This window comes from Pristis pectinata, chromosome 12, assembly GCF_009764475.1.
Source record: "Pristis pectinata isolate sPriPec2 chromosome 12, sPriPec2.1.pri, whole genome shotgun sequence".
NCBI classification, from domain to species: Eukaryota; Metazoa; Chordata; class Chondrichthyes; order Rhinopristiformes; family Pristidae; genus Pristis; species Pristis pectinata.
The window spans coordinates 30,440,171-30,467,733 of NC_067416.1; the positions used below are offsets into that span (position 1 = coordinate 30,440,171).

A 27,563-nucleotide genomic window follows, 5' to 3' on the forward strand; every position below is an offset into this window, starting at 1 on the left:
GTAAATGTGCGTCTCTATTTATTTGTATAAATTACTGTTTTCTGATGTAAGTTTTTCTATTGTAATGTGCAGTTTATCCACATGTAAAATATTTTATCATGCAGTTTTAAGGCATGACAATATATTATCCAACTTGAATCTCTTTATTTTTGCTTTCTTATTTCTTCTGCTTTCCAAAGCCAAGTTTTAAAATCCTAACACTTGTGTGGGCATAAAGTTTGAGTACATTTGTTTTCAGAAGTGGATAACTGGAGAAGGACTTGAGTGTTCTATTATGTTTTGCTTCAGCAGTCACCGTTTACTATCTGTTTCACAATGTTCTATTGTGTGACTGGGCTTCTGTCTTCCATGAGTCTAGACAGCATTGGAAATGAACACAGCTTTTTTTTTAAGATGTCAAATTTCTTAGAAGAAATACATACCAATGCAAATGCTGAAGTGCCATTCAACACATGCTGTTCTCCACAGGCCCCTCAGTTTATCAGAACGCAAGTCAAATGCCACCAATGTGGTTGATTGTGACCCAATCAAACGAGAAGTTGCAGTGCGTAACTCTGCACTGGGAAATGAGAAGAGTGCCAAAAAATACACGTTTGACATGGTATGAACCTTCATGTTTGTCTCATACAGAAATCAAAGGAATGTCTAAAGGTGAATGCTGAATATATTTTGTTTTTAATTCAGGTGTTTGGACCTGCAGCTAAGCAAATTGATGTCTACAAAAGTGTGGTGTACCCCATCCTGGATGAAGTAATCATGGGGTACAACTGTACTATTTTTGCGTAAGTTGAGAAAGTTTCCATCATCTAGAAATGGTTAAATGAAATTTCCCTGCTTCAGTTGTTTCCTTTTAATCTTTTTTTAAAAAATGGGATTCTTTAATTTCTTTTAATCAATCATCCCACAGTCAGTGCTCTTAAATTTTTTTATTAAAGAAAATTGTTATCTTGTTGATCTACCTGCATCCAAATTAAAATAATTCAAACTTTGCATTGAGTGTCCCTACACATTCTTAAATCTTTACTGTTGCACCTCAAGAGACCACCAGAAAGCAGGAGAATGTGATTAATCAGAAGGGGTCTTGTCTGCTGCATTGCTGACCGACTGAAAGAAACATCAAGGAAGAAGCAATTTCCTTCAGTTTGTTCCTAATAATGGGAGAGCAGCAGAAAATTGACCAACAAAAGTTCTTGTTTGTTTTTCCAAAGCCAATCACAAAATAGCTGAACAGGAATTGCTTAACTAATGTCTGTTTTCATCTGCCATTTTCTTCATTGTGTCGAGAGTACAACTGCTAGGCTTGATCCAGTCTTCGCCAAGAGTATGCAAATGCTTTTTTTCAAGTGGAACTCATTCTGTTCAGGATCAAAGATCCTTACTAACCATCCACTCGTTTGGAAGGGAGGGTAATGGGTAGGTGAAGGGAGGGATGGGGAGAATTGGATTTGGGATCCATTGTAGTTTTTCTACTGCTGCTGCAAATGTGGTCAGCCAGCTTAACACAAACCATGGATCTCATATGGGCTGTGTGGTCCAGTGACCAGTTGCTGTTTACATTTGTGTTAAATGGATTGTCATCAGGCTTCGTAAATTTCTCCTTTTTGAATTTGACTTAGATATGGACAAACTGGTACTGGGAAGACCTTTACAATGGAAGGTGAAAGGTCGCAAAATGAACAATTCACTTGGGAAGAAGTAAGTGACAGACTTGAATTTATTCCTCTGCTCCTTCTAAATGTAGAAAAACTAAGTTTAAAATTGTTAAGCTAGTTATGATTTTTGTAAGCTAGTCCTTTCTTTGTGTCTGCTAAATTGTGATGTCGTGATTGAAGTAATTCATGTTGCCATTGTATCTATTTAGAACTGGTTACATATGAACAGCATGGTTAATAGAAAGTTAATTAATTTGTTAGTTTATATTTAATTATACAATGCTTGTCCATCCATTGGAGCAAAAAATAACATATTGAAGTATTCATGGAACTTACAAACTCCTAAGTGAAATAGTTGGGTGGAGTTATGTATGAAATCTTGCACAAAGGCAAGAGTTTGTATTTTTCATGAATTTGGTCACTCTGAGTACTTTACAGCCATTGAAATACTTATGCAATGTACTTGCTAGCATGATGTAGTAAAAGTGATTGTTGTTTTCCGAACTTAAAGGACAAAATATCAAGTGGTCATGTAGCATGGAAGCTATTCAAGTGCAGAGTAGAAATGAAGATTTAAATTGTGAAAGCTGCCTTTTGTGGGACAAAGAAACGGAGAAACATTTGAACCAATTTCAAGATATTGGGGCCGGAGAACCTACTGTGGCATTTCCAAACAGTTCACACTGCCCTGTGACATGGGTTGGACAGACCTGAATAAATGATAACTGACCTTCTTGGTATTAAGGATTAAATGATACCATGTTAATTTATTATTGCATAACCCTGGTCAAAGCAAAAGGATAAAATTTGTCCACTGTTAAGGTTTGCTCCCTTTTTTCTAAAAATTGGTAGCAAAGGAAATTTGACTTTTAACCTCATGCCAGTATGCGCAATTGACTCCTTTAGAGTGTGTAATCTGTTGAGGGAGTTTCTGTCTTTTCCATAGAAGGGAGTGGCTAATGTGTTAATCCATGTGGTCCATAAATTAAAATAATATGAATTAAAGCTTCGTAAAAATTGAAATCAATCAAGGTATTAAGGTTGAAAGCTGCTGATGAGTAATAAGTATTATTCACCCTATTGGGTCACAGACACTGGCTTCTCGTTTCATGGACTCACTTGAGAGAAAGGGATCCTTGATTTGTCACGGTATGATTCTATGGGAATATTTGGCTGCCTAGAATGACTTCATTTCAATAATACTTCAGTGTCTGTAAGAGCTCTCTGTTGGGCCTGAAATTATGAAAGGTGCTATATACATGCAAGTCTTTTTTCTTAAATGACTTTTTAACCCTCTGCTGTTAACAACTGATCTGATTTTCTTGCTCTCCACAGGATCCTTTGGCAGGCATCATTCCTCGTACTCTGCATCAGATTTTCGAGCGGCTGGCAGCTCAAGGTGCTGAGTTCTCTGTGAAAGTTTCTTTGTTGGAAATCTATAACGAGGAGCTCTTTGACCTTCTGAGCCCCTCGACTGATGTTGGTGAGAGGCTGCAAATGTTTGATGATCCTCGTAATAAGGTAAGATTATTGGAAAAAAGTGCAGTTATCCTGTGCTGTTTAAGCAGACTACTTTTTTTGTTCTCTTTCTGGCATGAAGAACTCTTAAAATACTGTTTTGCTTTCTTTTTGTGTTGCATTGCAGAGAGGAGTTATAATTAAAGGACTTGAAGAGATTTCTGTCCATAATAAAGATGAAGTTTATCAGATTCTGGAGAGGGGAGCAGCAAGAAGGACAACAGCAGCAACTTTGATGAATGCATACTCAAGGTATGGCTAGCTGTGTCTTGTCTAAAACTTATAAAACTTAAGTCCAAAATAAACTATGAGCACAAGAGATTGAGTTAAATGTCCCGGGGTGAGGCTTTGCAATAAATATGTCTTTGGATACTCTTTAACAAAATAGAACCTGACATTTTAACAGTTTTTGTTTTAGATGGCATTAGTTAATGTTACTGAATCATGGCATTTGAGCATTTAGAGAGTCCTTTCAGTGCTATTTCTATAATGTGCATCTCCTGTGCCATTAAAACAATTTAAATGTTGTTCCTCAAAACAAACTCTTAAGTATTATTAACAACCCAATTGAATAAATGGAGATCACCTTTTCTGTTGAATTTCACGGTAACAAAAGTTGTAGATACTTGCTCAAAACTAAACCTTGTATTAGAAGCTTTTATTGACATGTAGTGTTTTGTATTTTTTTTTCCCTAGTCGTTCGCATTCAGTCTTTTCCATTACAATACATATGAAGGAGACAACTCTTGATGGGGAAGAGCTTGTAAAAATTGGCAAACTGAACTTAGTAAGTATCATTTTATGTAAATTTGTTTTAAATAAGAGATAAAACATATGATTTTTGCTAGACCTAGATCTGGTGTTGGAGCTGTAAATTCTATCCCCATACATTGACTTTGTATAAACCATAACAGATCAAACCCTCAGGAGAGATAGAGCCCCAGAAAGCAACCTGTCAGAGGAAGGCCTCTTATTTTTAATTCTATCTGTAGAATAGATAACCTATAAAACTATGAGAGCATAGACAGGGTAGGCAGTCAGAATCCATTTACCTGGGTAGAAATGTCAAGTACTATAGGACGTGCATTTAAGGTGAGAAGAGGAAAGTTCAAAGGAAATGTGCGGGGCAAGTTTTATTTTACAGAGGGCGGTAGGTGTTTGGAGCAGGTTCCCGGGGTAGTGGTGGAAGAGATGCAATAGAGGTGTTCAAGAGGCTGTTACATAGACACATGTATATGGAGGGATATGGATCATGTACAGGCACAAGAGACCAAGAGACTTAGTTTAATTTGGCATCATGTTTGATGCAGACATTGGGCTGAAGGGCCTGATCCTGTGCTGTACTGTTCTTTGTTGGGAAATATTGTCCTCTTTATGCTTTGTAAATTTAAGTCCCATTTGTGCTTCCTTTTCCTTAAGTTTCATCCCTGATTCTTGTCAAGTTGTTTGAAGTTCAATGGGTCAGCACATTCCTGTTACAGCTTCTAAAGTAGGGAGTGTATAATACTAGAAACTTTCTATTTGATCAGCATCTTATGACTCCAAGGCTAGTAATGTATCCATCATTTAGAAATGAATTCAGCTTGCTTGTGATGACTTCTTGGATCAAATAACCTAAATGCTCGTTGCAGCTTTCATTCTTAAAAAAACAACTTTGCTTGGGTGAGTTGCTGAAGGCTACTAATGGAATTTTTTAAAAAAACTATAAATGTTAGGAAAAATTTGTTTTGTGACAAAACATTTTTTTGCAAACTGGATTGCGGAATATCTCGATAATTTAATTGAAAAATCTTGACAAATGTTTGATGTTTCAAAGCCACTTAACGCAATGTAAGTCCCAGTTAAAAACAAATAATTTGCAGGATTGTGTGAATGGTTTGCTTTATTTAAAGGAAATGTATTTGGTGGGGGTTGAAGCAGTTGAAAACATTGTTCCTTAAGATACTATAAAATATGCTCCATCTAGTTTAAGAACAGATAACTGGTGGCTCAGAACCTGCTGTCCAGTTATAGTTGGTGAGAGTGGACTTTGTTTTAACTGCATCCGTTTACTTTCCAATTCCATAAAGGTGGATCTTGCTGGGAGTGAAAATATTGGCCGTTCTGGAGCTGTGGATAAACGAGCTCGTGAGGCTGGCAATATAAATCAGTCACTACTTACTCTGGGAAGAGTAATCACAGCATTGGTTGAGAGAACCCCTCATGTACCATACAGGTAAAATGGAATTGATATTCAACAACTTTTTACTTCCTTTGCTTAAGGCTCATTATTTGGGAACATGGTCAACATACATTTTTTTCTGTATGTTTTTAGAGAATCGAAGCTTACCAGGATTCTTCAGGACTCGCTTGGAGGACGGACTAAAACCTCCATCATTGCCACCATTTCCCCTGCTTCCATGAATCTTGAAGTTAGTATGATCTAGTTTGAGGCAGTGAAGTATCTGTTATACCAGAGAGGCCAGAATAGCAGTTCTGTTGTTCAATTGTCTTGTTTGCTACTCAAAGTAGTTTTGAAAGCCTATTTATGAAATGATTATATGATTGCTCATTTAAGTAAAGCTGCCACATTTGCTTGGAGTTCATTAATCCAGTTCAATATCTCCTAACAACAGGAAACCATGAGCACTCTGGATTATGCCTATCGTGCAAAGAACATATTGAATAAACCTGAAGTGAATCAGAAGCTTACTAAGAGGGCCTTGATTAAGGTATTTAATATGATGCTTCATTCAAAGTTTAAAAAAAAATATAGACCTAGTCTATGAATTTGTGAAACTAGCCATATAAACAAAATATTTAGCAATTCATGAGTCATTATTTAGAAGTGACATTTTGGCAGTTTGGTGTAGCCTCTTCTGTTTTGCAAGACTATAAAAGCACCCTGAATGAGTTATACCAGCTTCCGTCTGCAAAACACATGTTACCATTTAGAGTTACTGATTATCTCTCTCCCTACCTTTCATTTTTTTTTAACCTATGATTCAACTATTGACCTTCTTGTGTATTCACACCAGACACTGTGTGGATGCATTGCAGAACTAAATACATGAAATAAACTGCAGCAGTAGCAATTTGTTTCCGACAAGATGCTTGAGGCAAGACATGTATAGTAATGAAAGTGCAGGTGTTTTCTTCCGAGATTTTATTTTTGAATGCATACGGAGAAATATGACCATGATTTTCCTAAAAGTTGTAGTATTACAGCACTACATTCCAGCTGGCCATTTTCTGAGTGTGAATGGAATGTAACAAATCATTTTCTTTAATGTACTTCTAACTGCTCATAGTTTGTCCAGATTATTGAATCTGGTCCTACTGAATAACTGATTTGATTGCAGGAGTACACAGAGGAGATTGAGAGACTGAAGCGGGATCTTGCTGCAGCACGTGAGAAAAATGGGGTATACATGTCTGTAGAAAACTATGAGTAAGTTTACATTTTATGTACAAGTGTTGTACTAAATTGCTATTGAAACCATGGGGTGATTTCAGCTTAAACTTTGAGCTGTTTCTTTTTTGCTCTTTTGTTCATAAACTTAAGAACTTTTGGACAGTGAGGCTCCCAGTGTAGAGCTTTACTTGGTATGGAGGTCTACACTCTCCATTTATAGTGGCCTGCAGCTTTCTGGCCCCACCTGCCTTGGTTTTCAATGTGGAAGGGGCTACTTGAACAAGATATGATGGTTCCAGACTCCAAATGTTTTTGTGTTGAATATGCTTTATGGCTTATCTCATACCACCGGTACCTAGATAATGTGTGTTAAAATCTGGCCTGTAGGAGATATGTTTGTACATCTGATAAATGTTCTAGCAGTTTTTGCCAAGAACTAAAATACTGAGCATGGTCTTAAGATGGGATTGAGTCACTTTATCGCACTGTTCATATTAAATATTTTAAAAGTGGTTGCATACTGTAACAAGGGAAATGTGGCATTGGTGCAAAATTTAGATATGTGATGTTGAACTCTATAATATGACAATACAACTACATTTTTTTTCTTTTTAGATTCATGCAGAGTAAAGTGACTGTTCAGGAAGAGACAATTAATGACTATGTAGAAAAGATCGCTGCTATGGAGGAGGAGCTGAAACGGGTAGGAAGTCACCATAAGAAAACCCTAGAATGACAACGTGTATTTATATTGCAACTTTGACACGGCAAAATATCCCATGGCATTTCACAAGTACCACATAAATTGAAATTTGAAGTTCAGCCACAGAAGGTGTTATCAGGACAAAAGTTTGTTAAACCAGTTTTAAGGGGTACCTTTAGACTTTGAGGGAGGGAATTCCAGACCAGGATAAAGGAAGCTGGAGGCCTAGCTACCCTCAGTGAGGCAAATAAATTTGTATAATATGTCAAAATGGTGGTAATATCAAAGATTTATAAGACTGGAAGAGGTAGGAGGATGAGGCCATAGAAGGATTTAAAGTTGAGATGTCATTGGACTGGGAACACCATGAAAGTCTACAAGCACATGGGTGCTGACGTTAGAGAGGTTGACAGCAGGGTGCTGTGAGAAGACACATTTTATGGAGGTGGAAGATGGGATGTTGGATGTTAGCACTGGAGTAGTCAAATCTATTGGTAACAAGGACATGGATAATTGCTTCATTAGCAGCTGAATTGAGGCAGGGCCAAACTGGATGATATTGCAGAATTGGATGATATTGCAGAATTGGAAACGGGTCTTGTTATGGAGTGCATCTGTTTGAGCCAAGCTCAATACCAAGGCTGTGAACAGTCTGGCCTCAACCTCAGATGGTTGCTAAAGAGAAGGATGAACTTAATGTCCAGCCAATGACCAGTCTACCTATTACACAGTTGGAGGAACTGTTCATGTAGATCGGGGTAAGTAGACTACCGTGTATTTGCAAAGCAATTAATTTCTGGAGTGGGTACAGAGTAGGTTTCTGCAGAAATGTATCCAAGAACTCAGAAAGGGTGTGGGCCATATCAGATTTGGTAATGAGACTGAATGGCATATGAATATTTTTCTAATACCAATCATAATATTAAATTCAATGTGGTATTTTGAAAGGGAGAAACACAAAGTGGCAACTGAGATTCTAAATTTGAGAACAGTTGACTTTCATGTGTTGAGAGAGAAAGAGACTGTCCTCAGTAAACTAGACAAGTCTACAGTTGGGACTACTGCAGCAGAGTGCTGGAATATTTTCAAAAAGGGGTTAATGTAACACAACTAGTGTGTACTCCTAAGGGATAGGAGCTTCATTTGCCAAAGTAAATCACTGTGGGACCACCTAAAGTAATGGCGTACTAAAAAGGCTAGATTTACCACACATCCTGGTAACTGGAGTGGGATAACAAAAAAGCAAAAGGTGAGATAACAGTAGGAATTATAAAGAATTGAGATGCATGTTGTATGATCATGTTAGGAGATGGATTGTAGTTGGGACAAAATAACACACTTTTTTAATATTATAAAACAATAGTAATGGTGATATGTAAATAAAGAAAATGATTGAGAGTATGAGTACTTTGCATCACTATTTAAATTGGAGGAAAAGCTGGTATCCCAAGGAAACTGTTGTTGTTTTCAGGGCTGGGTCTTGCCAAAGCTAATGTAGTTAATGATGATAAAAAGCAAAAGTGAGTCACAGATACCCTGAAATGGGCTTCTATCCCAGGATTTTAAAGGAAAATGCTGAAAAAATTATAGATGCCCTGACTTTAATTTTCCTGTATGGAAGTAAAATGCCACAGAATTTGAAATCTGAAATCAAAATGCCAAGTGCTGAAAGCAAACAGCAGATCAGTCACCAGCTATGGGCATGACTTTGGTATCATAGAGCTAGCCCTTTATTTGACCATTTTACCTGATCCTAAGTGGAATTCATCTGACAGTTCCCCTTTTGTTTCTCCCTGTATCCCCTCAGGTTAATGAGCTATTTCTGGATGGCAAGAAAGAGCTTGAGCAGTGTATGTCTGAACTGCAACAGCGAGAGCAGGTGCTTCAGGAGACTTGGCAAGATTTGGAGCTGACCAAAGGAAAGCTGTCTGAAGAAGAATTTGTCTGCGATGCCCACGCTCATACTGAACAAAAGCTCTACAGTACAGCCAGTGAGGTAGGAAGTTGCTTGATTTCTGACTGTCTAGGGTGTATCCGTCCCTCCTTATCAGATCCAGACCTGCTGTACCCTTGCTGCTAACTCACCCAACAGGAGAATTAAGTGACCTTCTATAGTGTGGTGGGTGGCAATGGAGTTTCTTGCTTCCTATGGTCATTGGGCTTTCTACTCATTATCCTAATTCTACTCCTAACTAACAATGCAGAATTTGTTGAAATAGTCTTGCATTTGAGGTAATTAATTGTGTTTGTTTCTAAAGATTCCTTGTACTGACTTCCTTCACTGTTTTTATCTGTCTATCTTTGAATCAAACCCAATGTGCTATAGCTATGTTTTTACTGTCACAGAAGCCTCTGGTTTAAAATCTATTAGTTCTAAATCAAAAGTATATGGTTTATTTAATTACTAGATATCTTGTGTATCATTGATTCTGACAAATATAGGCAGAATGACTTAAGAAGTTTGCAAATGATGCAAATGTTTTCCATGCAGTTGAAAATGACGGCAGCTATAGACGACAGGAAGATTTCATTTTATTTCTCAGGTGTGCAGAAAGAAGGCAATGGAATTTGGATTGAGATTAGTATGAGATGAATATGTGGGTGAGGTGGGAGGATTGTTAGAGTAAATTCGACAAATGAATACATAATAAAAAGGTTTGAGAAATGCAGGACCAAGATTTTGGAGTGCATGTTCACAGTTCTAGTTACTTTATAGAAGGAATATGGTCACACTAGAGAAAATTTCTAGGATTGTTGCCAGGACAACATTGTTGTTCAAATTGTTGCCAGGAGAGGCTGGATTAGTTTCTTTAGAACACAGGTAGGCAAGGGAAGATTTAACTGAGGTGTATACAATTACGGACAATCAGATAAGGTAGACCTAGTCCATAAGCAGAAGAATAGTTTTAAAGCAATTGGTGCACAAATAAAAGAGACTTGGAGATTTGGTGTGGGAATGGCTGGTGGGGAGAAGAGGTGCAGTTGCAGGGTTGAGTCTGGTACTAAATGTCCAAAAGGGTGGAAGACCCAGAAATTCTCAACATGCAGAAAGTACTTAGAAGAGCCCTTGACGGTCTGTTCCCCCTCAAGTTACAGATCATGTGTCTGAAAGTAGAATTGGGTCTGTTCAGCGAGCATCAATAGAATTGGCCCAATACAACCAACCCCACGCCCTAAATTTCTGACTTTTGTTGCAGTCTATTGGTTCTTTTGAAGGGCATTGTTCAATTCTATTTAAACTGTGATTTTCTGAAAGTGGCTGAGATAGATTCCTCTGAATTTTAAACTTTTTTTTTCTTGCTACAAGTAGCATGTGTGAGATTTAAAATCCAATAATTCTAAGCTTTCCCTTTGAGAAGCACCGTGAACCTGAAGACTAAGCTGGGCATCTGCAGTGCAGTGTAAGTTGACTAGGTAGCTGCAATGGAAAGACCAAGATATCAATTTTCTTACAAGAACACAGTTTTAGAAGCTCTGCAAATCAGAAGGATCTTTAGCTCATGGAACAATATCTTTCAAATTGGTGAGGTTTTATTAGAATTTCATTCACCATTTTGTAAAATGAGAATCCATTTAGCATTGACAAATCCATATGATGATTCCCATACAATGACTATGCCTTGAATGGTGATGGGGATAAGCATGCCCTTTGACATACTGTGAAGCTCTCCTCAAACAACATGACAGCTTTGACTAGTTTTCAGTTTTTCTTCCTGCAGTGTTCAGTGTTTGAATCGCGTGCTGTTTATAAGAGATGCTCACCCTGCTTGAAACTAGAATGTTCCACGGTGTCAGCAATGAGCTTCTGTTTTAAATTCTGTGCAGGAAGAAAGTGAAACGTGCACTTCACTGCTCACTGTGTTGCACTATATACTGTTCTCCTACACATTCTCTCTCTAAACACAGGTTCACATTCTGAGCCTCAATCTTTTTGTGTGCATTTGATCTGAATTTCAATGACAAGAGAAACTTAATACAGCACAAAGCATTCCAGGTGCTGCTGTTCGGGGTGCAGGTTCTCTCCTCTGATATCTGAGTCCTGATGTTATTCTAGTGATTCAATGAACAGGATTAATTTCGTGTCATAGAAGCTGGACTACACCCCTAATTGAGTAAGGCCTTGTGTGTTTTATAAACATTCTAAATATGGCAATGAATTTGATATACATTTTTAATAACAATTTTAAAATGCACATGCAGGTATTCTTGCATGGTATGCATAATATTACTGTTTGCCATGTTGAGGGAGTTGCAATTCAATATTAAAATCTTAAGCCGTTAATGTTTTATCCATTTGCTCCAGGCACTGGATTTCCATCCTTAAACTTAACCTTTCTCTCGGGGCTCGTCTTAAAACCTCTAAGCTTTTGATCACCTGCCCTGATATCATATTTGGCTTGTGTCAATTATTGTCTGATCTATAGTCTAGTTAAGCACTGTGAAACAAGTTTAATGTTAAATGTTTTATAAATGGAAGGTGTGTTTTTGTTACCCAGTTCACTTTTTTTTTCCCCCCCAGGTGTTTCATTATTGTTGTAATGTGTTCATTTATTTCAGTTGCTGCAAGTGGTTGAAGTGAGTACAAGAGATGTGTCTGGTCTCCACGCTAAGCTTGACCGTAAAACAAATGTTGAATTTCATAACCGTAAAGCTCAGAAGGCCTTCCTGAAACACATGAATGACCTGTTCACTGAAATGCAGACAAAAACTGATGAAACCCGTGTTAAGCAGTGGGGAATGCTAGATTTCTATGCAAAGTCAATAGGTAAGTTTTGGATCAAATCTGTTTTGATATTTAATTTGCAAATTCACTTTAACTAATAGGAATTTTTTGATGTGACTGAATTTAAACGTTTTTTTAATATTTGCTCGGAGGTTTATTCAATCCTCTGCTCTAATGATTTCAGTTTAAAACAATGGAACTATAATTGGAGTTGACTAAACACCAGTATTTGTTTTACCTAAAACAAAAATGATATATCAAACCCATGAGAGCAGTGTGTTTAAATAAAAGATTGCTGCTTTGTGCATTTCTACCAAGTAAAACTGATGAGACATTACCAACTCCAGTGGTAACTTCAGGTTGGAAGCCTATTGCAGCTGAATTACTTTGGATGTGGAAGCAAAATGGCTCATCTCAATAACAAAAACGTCGTACTAGTGGATTCCATAAGCAGACACTTGGTCACTTACAGGCACAAAAGTAATACTGTGGAATTTTATTTTGCAAATGGCAATGCATTTTCAGTTCACAGACATGCTCAGTTGGGAGCACTTGAGGTAGCATGTTATGCATTTGAGTTCCCACTCTGGTCTTGACCATGCAAATCTATTAATTGTGTGTGGGTGCCAATTTTTACAAGAGTTATCATGGCACCACCAAGGGTACTGCTCTGCCAATTTGTTCCTCAATCATCCAGCTGAAACAACTTATGTATTTGTAATCATGTTGCTGTTTGTTGGATCTTCCTGTAATTGACAGCTCTGTTTTTTATATTGCAACAATGACTGGACTTCAAATGTAGCTCACTGACTGCAAAGTGATTTGAGATGACCCGAGGCTATGAAAGTGCTATATAAATGTATTTCTGCCCGTCTTGATTGCTAGGAGATGCTATTATATTGGTTTTGTAATTGACCAAGAAACATTCAGGGTAGGATTCAGGTCAGAGGAAATACTAATCAAGCCAAACAACCACAAGCCTTCTTCCACCAGCTGTACGAAAATGAACTAATCAAATCTGTAATCTATCTAAAATCTGAAAAAGTCTGCAGGATCTTTGATACCATGAATGAAATCTGTACAGTTAGCTGTCTGGTTACAGAGTTTAAGGATAGTGTTGGGAGACTTGAATCCTTGAATCAGTCTGGTGGTTGGTGATGAAGAAAGAAAGGTTTGCCATCTGGGAGGTGCCCTGAAGAAGATGAGTGGCAGCAGTCACCTGGCAGTCTTGCCCTAGGTCACATAGGTCATAAGCAAACAGCCAGCAGCTGGAGAATTGAGAAGAATAAATGGGAGGGGGGGTGGGTGGTGAGGAGAACCTGAGGAGGGGATAGCCTGATAGACTGTGGAAGACAGATGGACATTCTCACCCTTGGACTATATCCTTTCTCTGTCAAGACCACGCAGTGGCTTGTGTGCAACAACTACCTTGTGTTAAAAGAATTCTGACATGGGCATCATCCGCTGTTTGGAGACACAAGAAAGACTGAAGATGCTGGAAATCTGGAGCAGCACACAAGATGCTGGAGGAACTCAGCGGGTCAGGCAGTATCTATGGAGGGAAATGGACAGTCGACGTTTCAGGTCGAGACCCTTCATCAGGATTGGAAAGAAAGAGGAAGATATCAGTACAAAAAAGTTGGGGGGTGGGGGGGGGGGGGGAAGGCTGGAGCAAGAGTTGGCGGGTGGTAAGTGAGTCCAGGTGAGGGAGGGGGATGATAGGCAGGTGATGGAGGGGAAGAGCAGGAATGATATAAGAAGCTGGGAGGTGATAGGTGGAAGAGGCAAAGGGCTGAAGAAGGTGGAATCTGATAGGAGAGGACAGTGGGCTGTGGAATAAAGGGAAAGAGGTGAGGAGGGGTGATGGGGCTGGTGGGATAAGGGAAAACAAAGGGGCGACAGGTTACTGGAAGTTAGAGAAATCGATGTTGATGCCATCAGGTTGGAGACTCCCAAGGCGGAATATGAGGTACTGTTCCTCTAATCTGCGTCAAGCCTCAACCTGGCAGTAGAAGAGGCCATGGACAGACATGTCGGTGTGGGAATGAGAAGTGGAATTAAAATGGCTGGCCACCGGGAGATCCCAGCTGTTAGAGCAGATGGAGCAAACATGCTTGATGAAGTGATCCGCCAATCTGCATTGGGTCTTACCAATCCACTCTTTGGAACTTTAATATATGTAGGTCATCTTTGATCCCAAGAGATTGCCAAAGTAGTAGTTGGAGAAAGTGGGAAACAAACACCCCTGTAGATCACTGAGGCACTCCAGGGGAAAATATTACCACCTGTGATGCTGAGGTAGTCATCCATGAAAATTTCAGAGCTGAAGATGAATTTTACCAAGACAGCCTCTAATATCATAAAGCTCCTGGTCAAGAGTGGTCCTGAAAGAATGGTCCTGACCCGAAATGTTGACTGCCTGCTTTTCTCCACAGATGCTGCCTGGCCTGCTGAGTTCCTCCAGCATCATAGTGTTTTTCAAATCTTCTGGTCTTTTGGCTTAAGTAATCTTTTGTTTTTCAGGTGACCTTGTGGGTGCAAATGCCTCTGCATTAAGTTCTGCCATGTCATCAATGGCTACAGCATATTCATCAATGAAGAATGTGATATCTTCTGAGGTATCGCAAGGTCTTCAGGAATTGCTAAAACAAGAGAGTATGACTGAGCAGTCGCTAGATTGCTTACAGAAGGCCCTGGTAAGTTCCTAAGAGGAGTTGGGGGGGGAGGACGAGGAAGTACTTAGTTACGGACTTCGTATGTTTCACAGTCTTCCTTTTTCTGCCTCTTTTAATTCTCCTTTCTACTTTTCTCCTGAACAGACTTCTTGTCCCATAGCTGCTGGGCACTCCTTGTTGTCTCGCTCGAATGCCTACTGTACATGAGTCTAACAACGAGTGTTGGCAGACTGTTGAATCATGCCATCAAGTAAAATATAGTCTTGGCTGCACCAGCCTCCTTAATGTGGTTCCACCGACAGTCATTAGACAGTGTTCAGGAGTCTGAGCCACCGCTAACTAGATAGGAAAGGACCAAATCACTATGAGAGAATGTAAACTTATGTTATTGGTATAAAAAGTCGGACTGTGTCAATGTTGGAGCCCTCTTTCCAACACGTTAAAACACAAATCAAAGTTCTTTTCACTCACCTCGCTGTTTGTGTCTGAAACTTGATAATGCCCTCTTTGAACACTCTAAATCGGGGTTATCCAAGCATTGTATCCTAGCACGTAATTAGATTTGCCACTATTAAAACAGAGGTACTAAATTCAGTCCCTTTCAAGCCATTAGACCAGCAAAAGTTGAGGTACACATTTGCTGAATAAGGAAGTTTTGGGCAACATTGGCCTGAACTTTCCAGGATGAGGTTAGATTACCAGGGCTTGTGGGTGTCGGTGACATGAGTTGTCAACTGAACATGCTGCTCTTGTTCCAAGCTTCCTTTAGTTTGAGTTGTAGATCATTCATGGCCATACATTGGTGGGAGTTTAATAAAAGTCCTATTTAAACAGTTTTCTTCTTTAGATTAAGTCTTTTTTTTGTGTAAGGGATATTCTGCATAGGAATACTATATACAAATGTTGTGAGGCTGCCTCTGAACTGGAAACAAATTCCAACTTGTGCTTGCTACAATGAATGAATTTGTGTTATTGTAGGGCAAGTATAGTAGAACGGTGTGTCTTGATTGTAACTCAGTTTCCCTACAGATTTGTCTGAATGATGTTACTTGGCTTAGTGGTGCAAGCCATTTGTCTGAATAAACATGTTTTTGGTAATTATTGATTTATTATTTTTTTTTAAAAAAAGCTATTGCTACTACATGTGGGGTGGGTTGTTAATGGAGCTATGACTACTGATTTTATGGTTCATAGAGTTTCTCGAGTCTCTTTATTTTCAGGCTGACCACAAGCGAGAAACAGAAAAGATGTTCAAGAAGAATTTACAGCCCATGGTTGCCAGCATATTAGAACTGAACAATTGTCTCAAACTGAACTTTGAGACCTATTCTGGCATGGCAGAGAAGGTGACTGGTACTTTGTTCTGCGTCTGTTAACTGACATGAGATTTTCCCCATCCTTTCGCTTATCTCCATCTGTCCCTAAAAAATATTTTTGCAGATACTGAAAGTTTACCATTTTGGAAGTATTCTGGCTGCTAACCCACATGGATATTAATGATAAATTATTTGCTATAAAACTAGCATTGTGTAGGACACCTTTTGAGTCAATGGATTAAGATTCAAAGCAAGACTAGTGCTTCATGCTGCTTTGTATTTTTAATGCACCAGAATTGCAGGTTAATGCAAGCCAAAATGAAGCCAGATCATGCCAGTGAATTTATTGTTTTTTGCTGTGATGATGCTTTTAGCTGTGGTGTTACTTCTTGTATATTGACTACTTTGGTTTCTAATTGTTTTCATTTGTTTCAGATGGAAGTTATGAAAATGGAAACCGATGCATTCTTTGGTCAACACAGTAAAAGACTTAATAAATTACAGGAGAGCATTTGCAGTGCTCTGGATGTGATTCAAAATGAGAATGGGGAACTGAGGCAAGAACTAGAGAAAATGCAGCAAGAACAGATGGAGGTTTCTGTGAAAATTTAATAGCTCTTTAACAACAAAATTATCCTTTTTATTGACTGATTTCAGTGACGATTCAACTCTGGCTTTTTGTAAATAGGGTATTTCAAACGTCATCTCAAATCTACAGAGTCAGCTTGGTATGCTAGTTCATCAGACCCAGAAGAGTTTTGATAGTCTTCTAACTCAGAATGGAAATGTACAACATTCATTGACTATGCTTCAGGAAAAGGTGCATTTGTAAGTATCTAGGTTGTACTAATCACTGTTCAGTATTTCATTATTATTAACCTTGGAAAAATATACAAGTTTGACACATTGTTTGGATTATGACAACAGCTTTCATGCCTGTTTTAAATGTTGGAAAATTTTAAAATTCCTTGGAGTTTTGCTTTTTGACAATTCAAAGCACAATTGCATTACCATTTGATTTACAACAAAACTCTCACTTCATAAAATCATCTGTTTATCTTCTAGTCAATCTGCAGAAGTTATGGAGGGTGCTACATCTCATCAAGAGAATCTTGCCACCTCTTTAGCTGGTTTTGCAAATGAAATTAGAAATGCATCCTATGAGGGGATAAAGACTGCAGATCAGTTGAACGTTAATTGCCAGCAGCTCGGCTCCAGCATGCTGGTCCTTTGCCAGGAAAGCAGCCAGTGGTGTGAATCAACAGAGGGCACTGTTGACATGTTACGTCAGGATCAAGTATCTTCTTTTGACATTAACAAAAGGCAGCTGAGGAACGTCGAGCAGGTAGGTGTTTATGCTGTTGCTGTGATTCCTTCCTGGCCTGTGTATCTGTGCCTGATCTCAATGATTATTCCAATTCCCTATTATTTAGAGTAGTATTTTGGAATGAAACTTTAAATAAAATATATGTACTTTTAAAGTATTGGCATTTGGAATAGAATTTTTAAAAAGTTTCATTTTTTCAAATTCTGAGAAACTCTGAATATTACAGCAGTTTTTGATGTACTATTCAGCATTTCATTGTAACTAAACTTGTAAAGAATGGGTTGACCTTTCTCTAAATTCGTATACACGTTGACCTGTTCTTGATTATTGCAAACGAGTCAAAATATATTGTGCTTTTCTTTTGCATAGACTGTGAATGAGAATTGTGACCCCCTCATCACCAAGATCACAGAACAATTGAAAGAACAGTGTGATGCAGAGGAATCAGTACTCTCCACCATACTTGCACAAGTTAATGATGATAAAAGGGAAGTGACACAATACTTAGAAGAGCTAACTGTACAAGCTCAGGCAGGATTAGATGGTGTCTTTAACTTTTTAAAAGAAGAACTCCGACAGGACATTCCCACAGGTGAGACCAAATCCTTTTACTGAATAAATGCAAATACTTAAAGTTATTAAAAAGAGTGATGGAGGTAATCTACACGTCAACCAATTAAGGAGCAAATATAACACTCTTCAATGAACTTGGAATATTTTGGTAGAAGTAAGTTCTAACAATTATTAAAGGGAATAAAATGGAAAATGCTGAAAACATTCAGCAGGTCAGGTAGTATCTGGAATTTGGAAAAAGAGTTAAAGATTCAGATTCAAGATCCTTCATAGACCTAGGAAAGAAGGTCATTTTAAGTTGCAAGAAGAGTTGAGGAGCGTAGGATAAAAGGGATATTTCTAAAGGGATGAGGTCAGGGTTGCCATGGGAATTAGCTGTAGATGAAGACATCCAGTTAGTAAGTTAATAAGAGAGAGAATAAAGGAACATAAAAGCTATTAAATGAGGGCCTTTGAAGAACGAGAAGACACATTGGAATTGGTTTATTATTGTCACGTACTGAGGCACAGTGAAAAACTTGTCTTGCGTACTGTTCCTACAGATCATTACACAGAGCATTGAGGTAGTACAAGGTAAAACAATAACAATGCAGAATAAAATGTAACAGCTACAGTGGAAGTACAGTGCAGGTAGACAATAAGGTGCAAGGTCATAACAAGGTAGATTGTGAGGTCAAGAGTCCATCTTAGTGCACTAGGGTACTGTTCAACAGTCATAACAGCGGGATAGAAGCTGTCCCTGAGCCTGGTGGTATGTGCTTTCAGGCTTACAAAATGCAGAGCTGTGGGAAATGCCCAGCTCATGTAATGCTAATGGGGAGAGAAAAGCTGAGCCAAAATTACAGATTGATGACTTGAGCAGGACTGGCTAGTTATGATACAAACACAGAAAGTGAGTTAGCTAATGTTGTAGAATTCAATGTTGAGTGTGGAAAGCTGCAACATTCTCAGAAGGAAGATGAGGTGCTATTACTCTAGCATATATTGAGCCTTATTATAATAGTGCAGGAGGCCACAGATGAGTCAGAAGGGGAGCGGTTAGAGAATTAAGGTGGCAGGCAACAGGGAGCTGAGGGTTGGCCCTGCAGATTGAACATGGGTGCTTCACAAAGTGGTCACCCCCAATCTGTGTTTGGTTTCTCCAATGTAAAGGAGGCTACGTCGTGAACACCAAATGCAGTACACTAAATTACAAGTGCAGGTATATGGCTGCTTCACCCAGGAAGACTGTTTGGGTCCTTGAAAAGTGGGAAGAGGAGATGTAAAAGGACAGACGTTGCATCTCCTGCAGTAACATGGGGAAGTGCTGCAAGAAGGGGAGCATTTGGTGGAGGTGGAAAAGCGGATGAAGGAGTCGCAAAGGTAATGGTCCCTGAGGAATTCTGAAAGGGGAGGAGTGGGCAAGATGTCTCCAGTGATGGAATCTCATTGAAGACTGGGGAAATTCCGTTGGTTCTGGATTCCAGCTCTTAAAAAGAAATGGGGAAGTACAGGGCAGCTAAATTACCCTCCCCAGCCATCATCATACTAATAAAGTAGTTTTTACAATTGTGCTGATGGTTATCTGCAAAAGTAAGATGCAGATAACCTTCCTGCCTCTATCTTATCTATCCCTTTCATAGTTTTATGTTTCTATAAAATCCCTTCTCATTCTTCTGCATTCCAGCGTGTATAAGCCCAGGTGACTCAATCTCTCCTCATAGATGCAGATAAGATGTTCACTAAAACAACTTTTCTCAGCTGAATATTATTTATGTTACTGTATGTTGGAGTTAACAATTGAATTGGAGGTCACTGAAAAGCCAATAGTCTAGAAATGATAAAATCTTGCACACATATGGTGCCTTATCTTGGTATTAATTACTTTGAATTCAGTAACATATTTCTGGCACAAATGTTTGAGATGAATGCCCAGCTGCACTGCTTACAGTGACTTTGGCAGAGGAGAACCTCCTCTTTTATGTTTTTGCTTTTGTATTTTTTTTACATCCTTTTAATATTTGGCTTTTTTTTTAATTTAAAAGCCAGCCACTCCTGACAAAGTAGTACCATACTGGAATATACCCTTGATTATATATTACAGATTGGGAAGATGTCAATCTTTGACTTGGGTTTTGTTATACCAATGTTATGCTGCAGGTGACCAGTGGTCCCTGGGCTTAATGAAGGAGAAACTAGCTGTGCTGCCATTTCTTCTGACAATGTAGCAAGGAATACTGGAAGTACATCAGGATCAGCAGTAGATAGAATCGTGCTGCAATGAGTTAACCAGCAGGATTATCTGCTGGTTTTGTGAATTGTTTGGCAGTAAGGAAATGTGTGTGGGTGGGGTGGGGACAATTTCATTCAGACAGAGCTAGTATGATTCTACCCATTGGTGATAATTGCATTTTGATTTTAGGTACCACTCCACAGAGGAAAGATTATCCATACCCACACGTCCTCTCCAGAACAGAGCCACGTGACGTCTTGGTTGCTGAATACAAGTTACAGCAGCAGGAACTGCAGAGTTCTCTGGCTGCTGCCATGCATCTCCAAGAGGAAACCATTCCTGAGCAGGTAAGTGTTATTATAAAATAGCTTTTTGGCAGCGATAGCGCAGTCATTTCATTGCACTTCCAGCACGTTGTGATTAATGATGAATAGAGTTTCAGAATAAAATTCTTCTTTAGTTTGCACATATTTATTCACTGATGTAATAAGAGTAATGGCCTCACAAGAAATGGGTGTGTTCCCAATTTGTGGCATCATGATTTGGCCTTATGATCTCACTGAATTAGATCCTCTTGCATTTTCTGCATTTAGTACTCTTTCTATTATCTTATTAGTAGGGCTCTAGTCTCACCTACCAGTGGAAACAACCTTCCTGCCTCTATCTTATCTATCCCTTTCATAATTTTATGTTTCTATAAGATCCTCTCTCATTCTTTTGCATTCCAGTGGGTATAGTCCCAGGCGACTCAATCTCTCCTCATAGGCTAACCCCCTCATCTCCAGAATCAACTTGGTGAGCCTCCTGCACCGCCTCCAAAGGCAGAGCTGCATGCAGTACTCCAGGTGCAGCCTCACCAGTACACTGTACAGTTGCAACATAACCTCCCTGCTCTTAAATTCAATCCATCTAGCAATGAAGGCCAACATTCCATATGCCTTCTTGATAACCTGTTGCACCTGTAATCCAATCTTTTGCGATTCATGCACAAGCACTCCCAAGTCCCTCTGCACAACAGCATGCTGCAATCTTTCACCACTTAAATAATCTGATCTTCAATTTCTTTCCTTCCAAAGTGGATGACCTCATATTTACCATCATTGTACTACTTCAGCAAGACCCTTGCCCACTTACTTAACCTATCTATATCTCTCTGCAGGCTCTCCGCATCCTCTGCACAATTTGCTTTTCCACTCAATTTAGTGTCATCAGCAAACGGATACGCTACACTCTGTCCCCTCTTTGAAATCGTTAATGTATGTCATGAACAGTTGTGGGCCCAGCAGCAACCCCTGCGGCACCCTGCTCACCACTGCCAACCAGAGAAACACCCGTTTATCCCAACTATTGGTTAACCAATCCTCTATCCATGCTAATACATTACCCTCAACTCCATTCACCCTTATCTTATAGATAAGTCTTTTATGTGCAACCTTATCAAACACCTTCTGGAAATCCAAGTATACAACATCCACCTGTTCCCCTATATCCACTGCACTCATTATATCCTCAAAGAACTCCAGTAAGTTTGTCAAACAGGACCTGCCCTTCCTGAATCCATGCTGTGTCTGCCTGATGGAACCACTTCAATCCAGATGTCTTGCTATTTCTTCCTTCTATATATTTTTTTAAAAAATATCCTTGCCAATCTTATCGCTTGTCTATTCTTGAAGTGCTAATTCCTTGCTGGGTACAATTCTTTGGTTGCTGAGTGCCTTTCAGCACCTTGCCCAAGTTAGCAGGATTTTTGACCAAGTGGGTATTATAGTACAGTCTTTATCTAATGTAGGACTAGATTAGAGGCCAGAGGTCCACAATGTCTTCCCTCCTCCTCAACATAATTGAATAGAATTTGGATGCGGGACATCTCAAACTATATCATGTTTAAACTTGGAAAAAATTAGGAGTGGTACTGTTGATCCTTCACTTAAATTTGAGGAAGTTTGGAGTCCATTTATTCAATATTTTCACATGATATAGATCCCCTTATAATAACCTTTCAATTTAGAGGAACGGAGTTGATGACATAATATTGCTCTGTTTCTATTGAGAAATTTTAGTCCAGTTTTTTTTTGGTTTTTTTTTTAATTTTTTTTTCTTTAGCTTAGTTTGGTTTGATATATTGTTTACAATTTTTCTTATTGTTTTGGGTTTTTTTCTTATTTTATAATAAATCTTTTTCTTTTATGTTATATTCATTCACTAACTGATCATTGGATCTACAGATTTTTTTTATACTCTATTGTTCTTTATGATTATCCATGTCATGATTGTTCTCCTGATCTCTTTGTATTATATGGATAAACATTGATATATTAATCTGTATTAATTTGAAAACTAATAAAAAGATTGAAAAAGAAAGAAAGAATTTGGATGCGGGAGGTTGGCTAATTCCCAATCCCACCACCTCCACCCCATAAACATCTGCACAGCCAAAAGTAATGCTCCATTAGCCACATTGGTTGGCTAAGATCTTGCTACTCAGTCCTAGAATCACAATGGCTCAGAAGGTGACCATTTGGCCTTGCTGACTCTCTGAAAAGCAATCTAAATTTATTAACTCTCTTCCTAAGAAGAGTGAAAACTGATGCATTCTTACAATAAGAATGGTAAACCACTAATGAATTAGCAATTTATTTTGATTTTATTTTCATATATAATGCTCCAGACTGTTATAGTCTTTGGAGTTTTTTTTTAGGTGCTTGTCCCTACATTATCACTTTTATGACCCTTACCTCTTCTATATAGTCCAATCGTTAGATCAAACCTGTTAACCACCTGGGCAGTGTTCTATCCATGTCAGGCCAAGAGAGAAAATAAATAATTTTCGTACATCTGTTCGTTTATAAAAAGATTCAAACTTTTCAATTTTCCACTTCAAAACATTGCAAAAAGATTTCAGCTATCATCCCAATAAACTTAGCTGCTGCAATTTTAACTTTCATTCCATTGCACTTCTGAATAGTGGTGATGACAGCAGGCCTGAAGGCTTACTTGACTTGTTTGAACAAAATACTTTTTCCATTGTTGCATCCTTGAACAAATAGAAAGCTAAATTTCAAATTTTAAAAAATTGCTCAGTAGATTTAACTAATCTTGCAAGGACATGGGTTCAATTGCTGTTGTGTCCTGTGCCTGATAATGTTAGCTGGGATGTAGCCTGGTTTAAGAATTGGCATTTTTTTGTTTGCCAGGCACTAATTTGGAAGTGCTTTAGTGTATACTGACTATGTTTTTAAAAAATTGTAATAAAAATTCAAGCATTAAACTTTGTTATTTGGACATCAAATTGTGGTTGATTTCAGGACACTGTGGAAGATGAACAAATGAGCACAAGTAATGACAGCTTTGCCAGTGAGAAAATGAGTACTGAGGATTTCTGCCATAGTGGTGGTGCCCCATTCTTCCAGGTAATTCATTCAACTTGTTGTTGCTGGGTTCATTTTCTTTATTCAGAAGAAAAGTAACAGGAAAAGCCCATTTGTCTCTTATAGCTTACTCTATCATTCATTAAGATCCAAGTTGTCCATGAACCTGAACTACACCTTCTCATGCTATCTTGTGAGCCCTTAATATCCAAAAATTTGACCCCTTCCTTGACTGCACTCCAACTAACCAGCAGCAGTGTTCTGATGTACAAAATTCCAAATGTTCTTCATGCGTTTTGAGTGAAGAAATGTATGATTCTATGTATGACTGATCTCTTACTGTCAGACTGACCCCCTCAGCTGTGGTTTTCGAGCCGAGGGAATCATTGTTGAGTAAATATCCTATTATACCAATTTTTTAAAAAAAACGATGTTTCAGGCTGAACTCCTCTTAATCTTCTAAGTTTAAGGAATATTGGCTTATTTTACCCAATCAATCATTAGACAAAGCTCCATTTCAGAAATCAGTCCAATGAAACTTTGTTGAAATCCCTTCTAAGGCAGGTATATCATTTAATAAGGAAAAATTGTATGCAGTACTCCATATGTAGTCTTACTAATTAACATCCAACTCCCATTGCAGCCATTTTGCATCCTCCTTGCAGCTTGTTTCCCAGCCTAGCTTTGAGGAAATTTGTGCTTGGTCCACAAATCTAAGCTAATGATATGGAATTTTTTAACTAAAGACCAAAGACTGATCTATGCCCTGCCAAATTAAATGATCCATTTATCTCTTCTGAATACTGATTATTATCACAAATTGAGGATTTATTAACACTTTACCTTCCTTCTCCCTCACCCCACCCATCCAGTACACTCTAATTGAAATAACCTCTCAGGTGACACTTAATTAACTGCAGTTTGGAAATTTGAATCCAAATGCATTAAATGCATCCAAATGTGGTTCCCTCCATGTCTATTTCAGAAATGTCAACGTTGAGTTTATTGTGACATGCACAAATACATGTGTGCACAGGTGCAATGAAAATTTTACTTGCAGCGGCATCACAGGCACATAACATCGTATAAGCAGCATTCACAAGAAAAACATAAGAATAAATTAAACAATTTTTACAAGAAAGAACACAATTTGAACAAAAAAAAAGTCAATTTTAGTGCAAAGTGGTCATAGTTTTGCTAAACTTTAGTGATTAGGGTTGTTTGGGTTGATTCAAGAACCGAATGGTTGAAGGGAGGTAGCTGTTCCTGAACCTGGTGGTGTGGGACTTCAGGCTTCTGTACCTCCTGCCTGATGGTAGTTGTGAGAAGATGGCACGGTGGGGATCTTAGATGATCGATGTTGCCTTCTAGAGGACATAGCTATAAAATAGCAGATCCTTTGGATTTAATGAAATGTTCGTGTTGATAGCCCAAAGCACCCAGCCCCTAATAATAATAATAATAATAATAATAGATCATAATGTTTTCCCAACTACATATTTGAGATTAGCTGGCCCATTGTTCCCTTTTTCCAGCAAATTCTGGATGATCAGAACCAATGAATTCACCTCTTAAAATCCAAAGAATGTGTCATTAAGTCCTGGGAATCTGTTGCCCTCAGTCCTTTTAATTTCTGCAGTAATATATCTTTGTTAATTTCTCCATTGCAGATGCTTGTGAGTTTACTAACATTCATTCCTCTTTTTCATAAGATACTTGGTTCCCATCTATTTCTGAAATGTTCTTTGTCTTCAGCTGGAAGGACAAAAAGTATCTGTTTAATATTTCTGCTGTTTCCTTTATTCCTGGTTACTCTTTTATGCTAATCTTTCCATTTTGCATATCTATAGATGCTCTTCATAACGGGTTGATTTAATGCCTGATATTTAATTATCATGTGTTATGCCTTAATGCTGTAAATTAATGAGATACTGAACTTCATTAGCTACAAAGAAGCAAAATTATCTTAATTTTTGTAGCAAATCTGTTAAACAACTTGTTATTTTAAAATCAAAGCATTTTGTTTGTGCACAACAGATTGATAACTGTTTTTATTTTGCCTTTTACAGCACAAGAAAAGCCACAAAAAAGACAAGGAAAATAAACATACTGCCAATTCTGACCAGTCAAAATCCATGGAGGACAATTCAGTCCTATCAGTAGCAAAATCGAAATTACCGCTTCGGGTGCATAATTAATATTGCTACATGGCTCTAATTTTAATTGCATCTTCAACATCAGGGTTTGCTGTGTTCCTATGGTTTTTGCTGTCTATTTTGTTTTTCAGTGCTTTGAAATACTAATATCCTAAGATACTGCATCACCCAATCCTTGCCTCATTCTTGTACATTCTATCATTTTAAATGTTCTTTTAATATTCTGTACTATTTTCCTTTAATTGTTTAAACACTTCCTGCTTCCTGTCACAATACAACTTCTACTGGGTTATCCAATTTTTATATCAATTTTCGATTAATTTTGTATCTTAATACCAATGTATTTTGTTGTGTATATACTTGTTTCTAATTAGGAAAAGAAATAAATGCTCCAATATTGTTTCAAACAATCGTCTGTGTAAACGCAGTAGACTATGTGCAGTGAAAGTTCACGTTGTTGTTGGTGTTCTTTTTAAACAAAAACGAATAAAGTAATAGGACCAGAGTTTCATTGTCTGTATTTCTACTCCCTACCTCGGCCAAAAGGAGAAGGTCCATGCAAAGGAGATCTCAAAGGAGCATGGCAGTCTTGCCCAGCTACTCCCCTTGTCTCTGGAAGTGCCTGGAATTGTTCCAGGTTACAATTCTGCATTTTGAAAATTATGTGAATAAAACTAGAGGACATAGATTTAGGGTAAGGGGCAAGAGGTTTTGAGGGGGATCTTTTTCACCCATAGAATGGTGAGTACCTGGAATACACTTCCACAGAGACTGGTGGAAGTATGCTGACAGCATCTAAGAGGTGTCCTGATGAACAGCTGAATCGCTGAGGCATTGAAGACTATGAGCCAACTGCTGGAAAATGGGATTAATATGAATAGGTACCCACTGGTCATGTGGACATGGTGGGCTGAATGGCCTGTTTCAGTGCTGTATGCGTCTGTCCATATTGTAGGGAGGGTAAGGTATTGGTGTGCAAGAGGAGCAGTGGGGTTTGGGAGGTACCAGTGAAGCTGGGAAGGTTCTCCTCGGAGTTGAGAAAATTGAAGGAAAATTTGGTTAAGACAGTTTGATACAGTAAGTTAGGAGAAACTTGTTGAAAGCAAAAATGTTAGTAACCAGAAGCCACCAGATTTAAAGTAATTGGCAAGAGTTGGAGACCTGATGATAGAGCACTTTGTATTGCATTTTTATCAGAATGTATTGCCAATTTAAAAAAAAACAAAGATGGCAAAAATAAATTCATTGGTAACCTGCCAAAGGGAATTGGACGAATACTTGGAAATTAATTTAATGTTCTAGGGAAAGAGGGGAGTGGGATTCACTGAATATTTTCAAATAACTGGGACAAACATGGATCTGCCTTATGCATCATTCAATGATTTCATGTACACTAGGGAAATGCATATTAAGGAGAGGGGCGAATTAGGTTTGAGTTCTAGGGGGCATTGCTTCAGGTATTCTGCATTAATAGTGTTCCTTAAAAAAGCAGAAAGATGCATTTAGCGGTCAACAAATCTTAGAACAATTGCAAAGCATTTAGTCTCAAACTATGGAGCTGGGGTTATCTCTATGGCATACGTATTGCCTATTTTCTGTGAACTTGGCATCCATGTAGGGTTGGGTCATTTAGTGCTCTTTCACGTCGACTCCCGTTGATTCTTTTTTTCCCAGATTCTTGGGTACTCTTCCATTAATTCCCTGATCCCAAGTTCTAAGCTCTCCAGACAGTGTAGTTCGCGAATTTCCAAAAGTCTGTTGAATTTCCTGAGAGTTTATGTCCCGTAGTTTCACCGTTTTATGATACACCTGAATAATGCATTCAGTGATCGAGACTCTTGTCCTTCCACATTTGTTTGCCAACTAATAGTAAATGCCCTGCAGTGCCGTTCAAGTATTTTATTTTTCTTGCTGCCATCGGTCAATCTAGGTAGATTATCTTTCAG

General features: G+C 38.3%; 1 protein-coding gene across 3 annotated transcripts in view; it reads left to right on the forward strand.

The window, feature by feature from the left end:
- kif11 (kinesin family member 11) overlaps positions 1-26,122 on the forward strand; it is a 41,407-nt gene extending 15,285 nt beyond the window's left edge. For all 3 annotated transcript variants that reach the window (XM_052026893.1, XM_052026891.1, XM_052026894.1), the window contains exons 3-24: positions 469-601; positions 685-782; positions 1,617-1,695; positions 2,988-3,173; positions 3,298-3,422; positions 3,867-3,957; positions 5,240-5,385; positions 5,485-5,581; positions 5,786-5,881; positions 6,512-6,600; positions 7,180-7,267; positions 9,075-9,263; positions 11,825-12,032; positions 14,514-14,686; positions 15,886-16,011; positions 16,417-16,575; positions 16,670-16,809; positions 17,047-17,326; positions 17,678-17,900; positions 20,283-20,440; positions 23,399-23,503; positions 25,531-26,122. In XM_052026893.1, the coding sequence (XP_051882853.1) occupies positions 469-601; positions 685-782; positions 1,617-1,695; positions 2,988-3,173; positions 3,298-3,422; positions 3,867-3,957; positions 5,240-5,385; positions 5,485-5,581; positions 5,786-5,881; positions 6,512-6,600; positions 7,180-7,267; positions 9,075-9,263; positions 11,825-12,032; positions 14,514-14,686; positions 15,886-16,011; positions 16,417-16,575; positions 16,670-16,809; positions 17,047-17,326; positions 17,678-17,900; positions 20,283-20,440; positions 23,399-23,503; positions 25,531-25,659 (3,118 nt within the window). In that variant the 3' untranslated portion in view covers positions 25,660-26,122. The remainder of the gene's footprint in view (positions 1-468; positions 602-684; positions 783-1,616; positions 1,696-2,987; positions 3,174-3,297; positions 3,423-3,866; positions 3,958-5,239; positions 5,386-5,484; positions 5,582-5,785; positions 5,882-6,511; positions 6,601-7,179; positions 7,268-9,074; positions 9,264-11,824; positions 12,033-14,513; positions 14,687-15,885; positions 16,012-16,416; positions 16,576-16,669; positions 16,810-17,046; positions 17,327-17,677; positions 17,901-20,282; positions 20,441-23,398; positions 23,504-25,530) is intronic.
- The last annotated feature ends 1,441 nt before the right edge of the window (positions 26,123-27,563 follow it).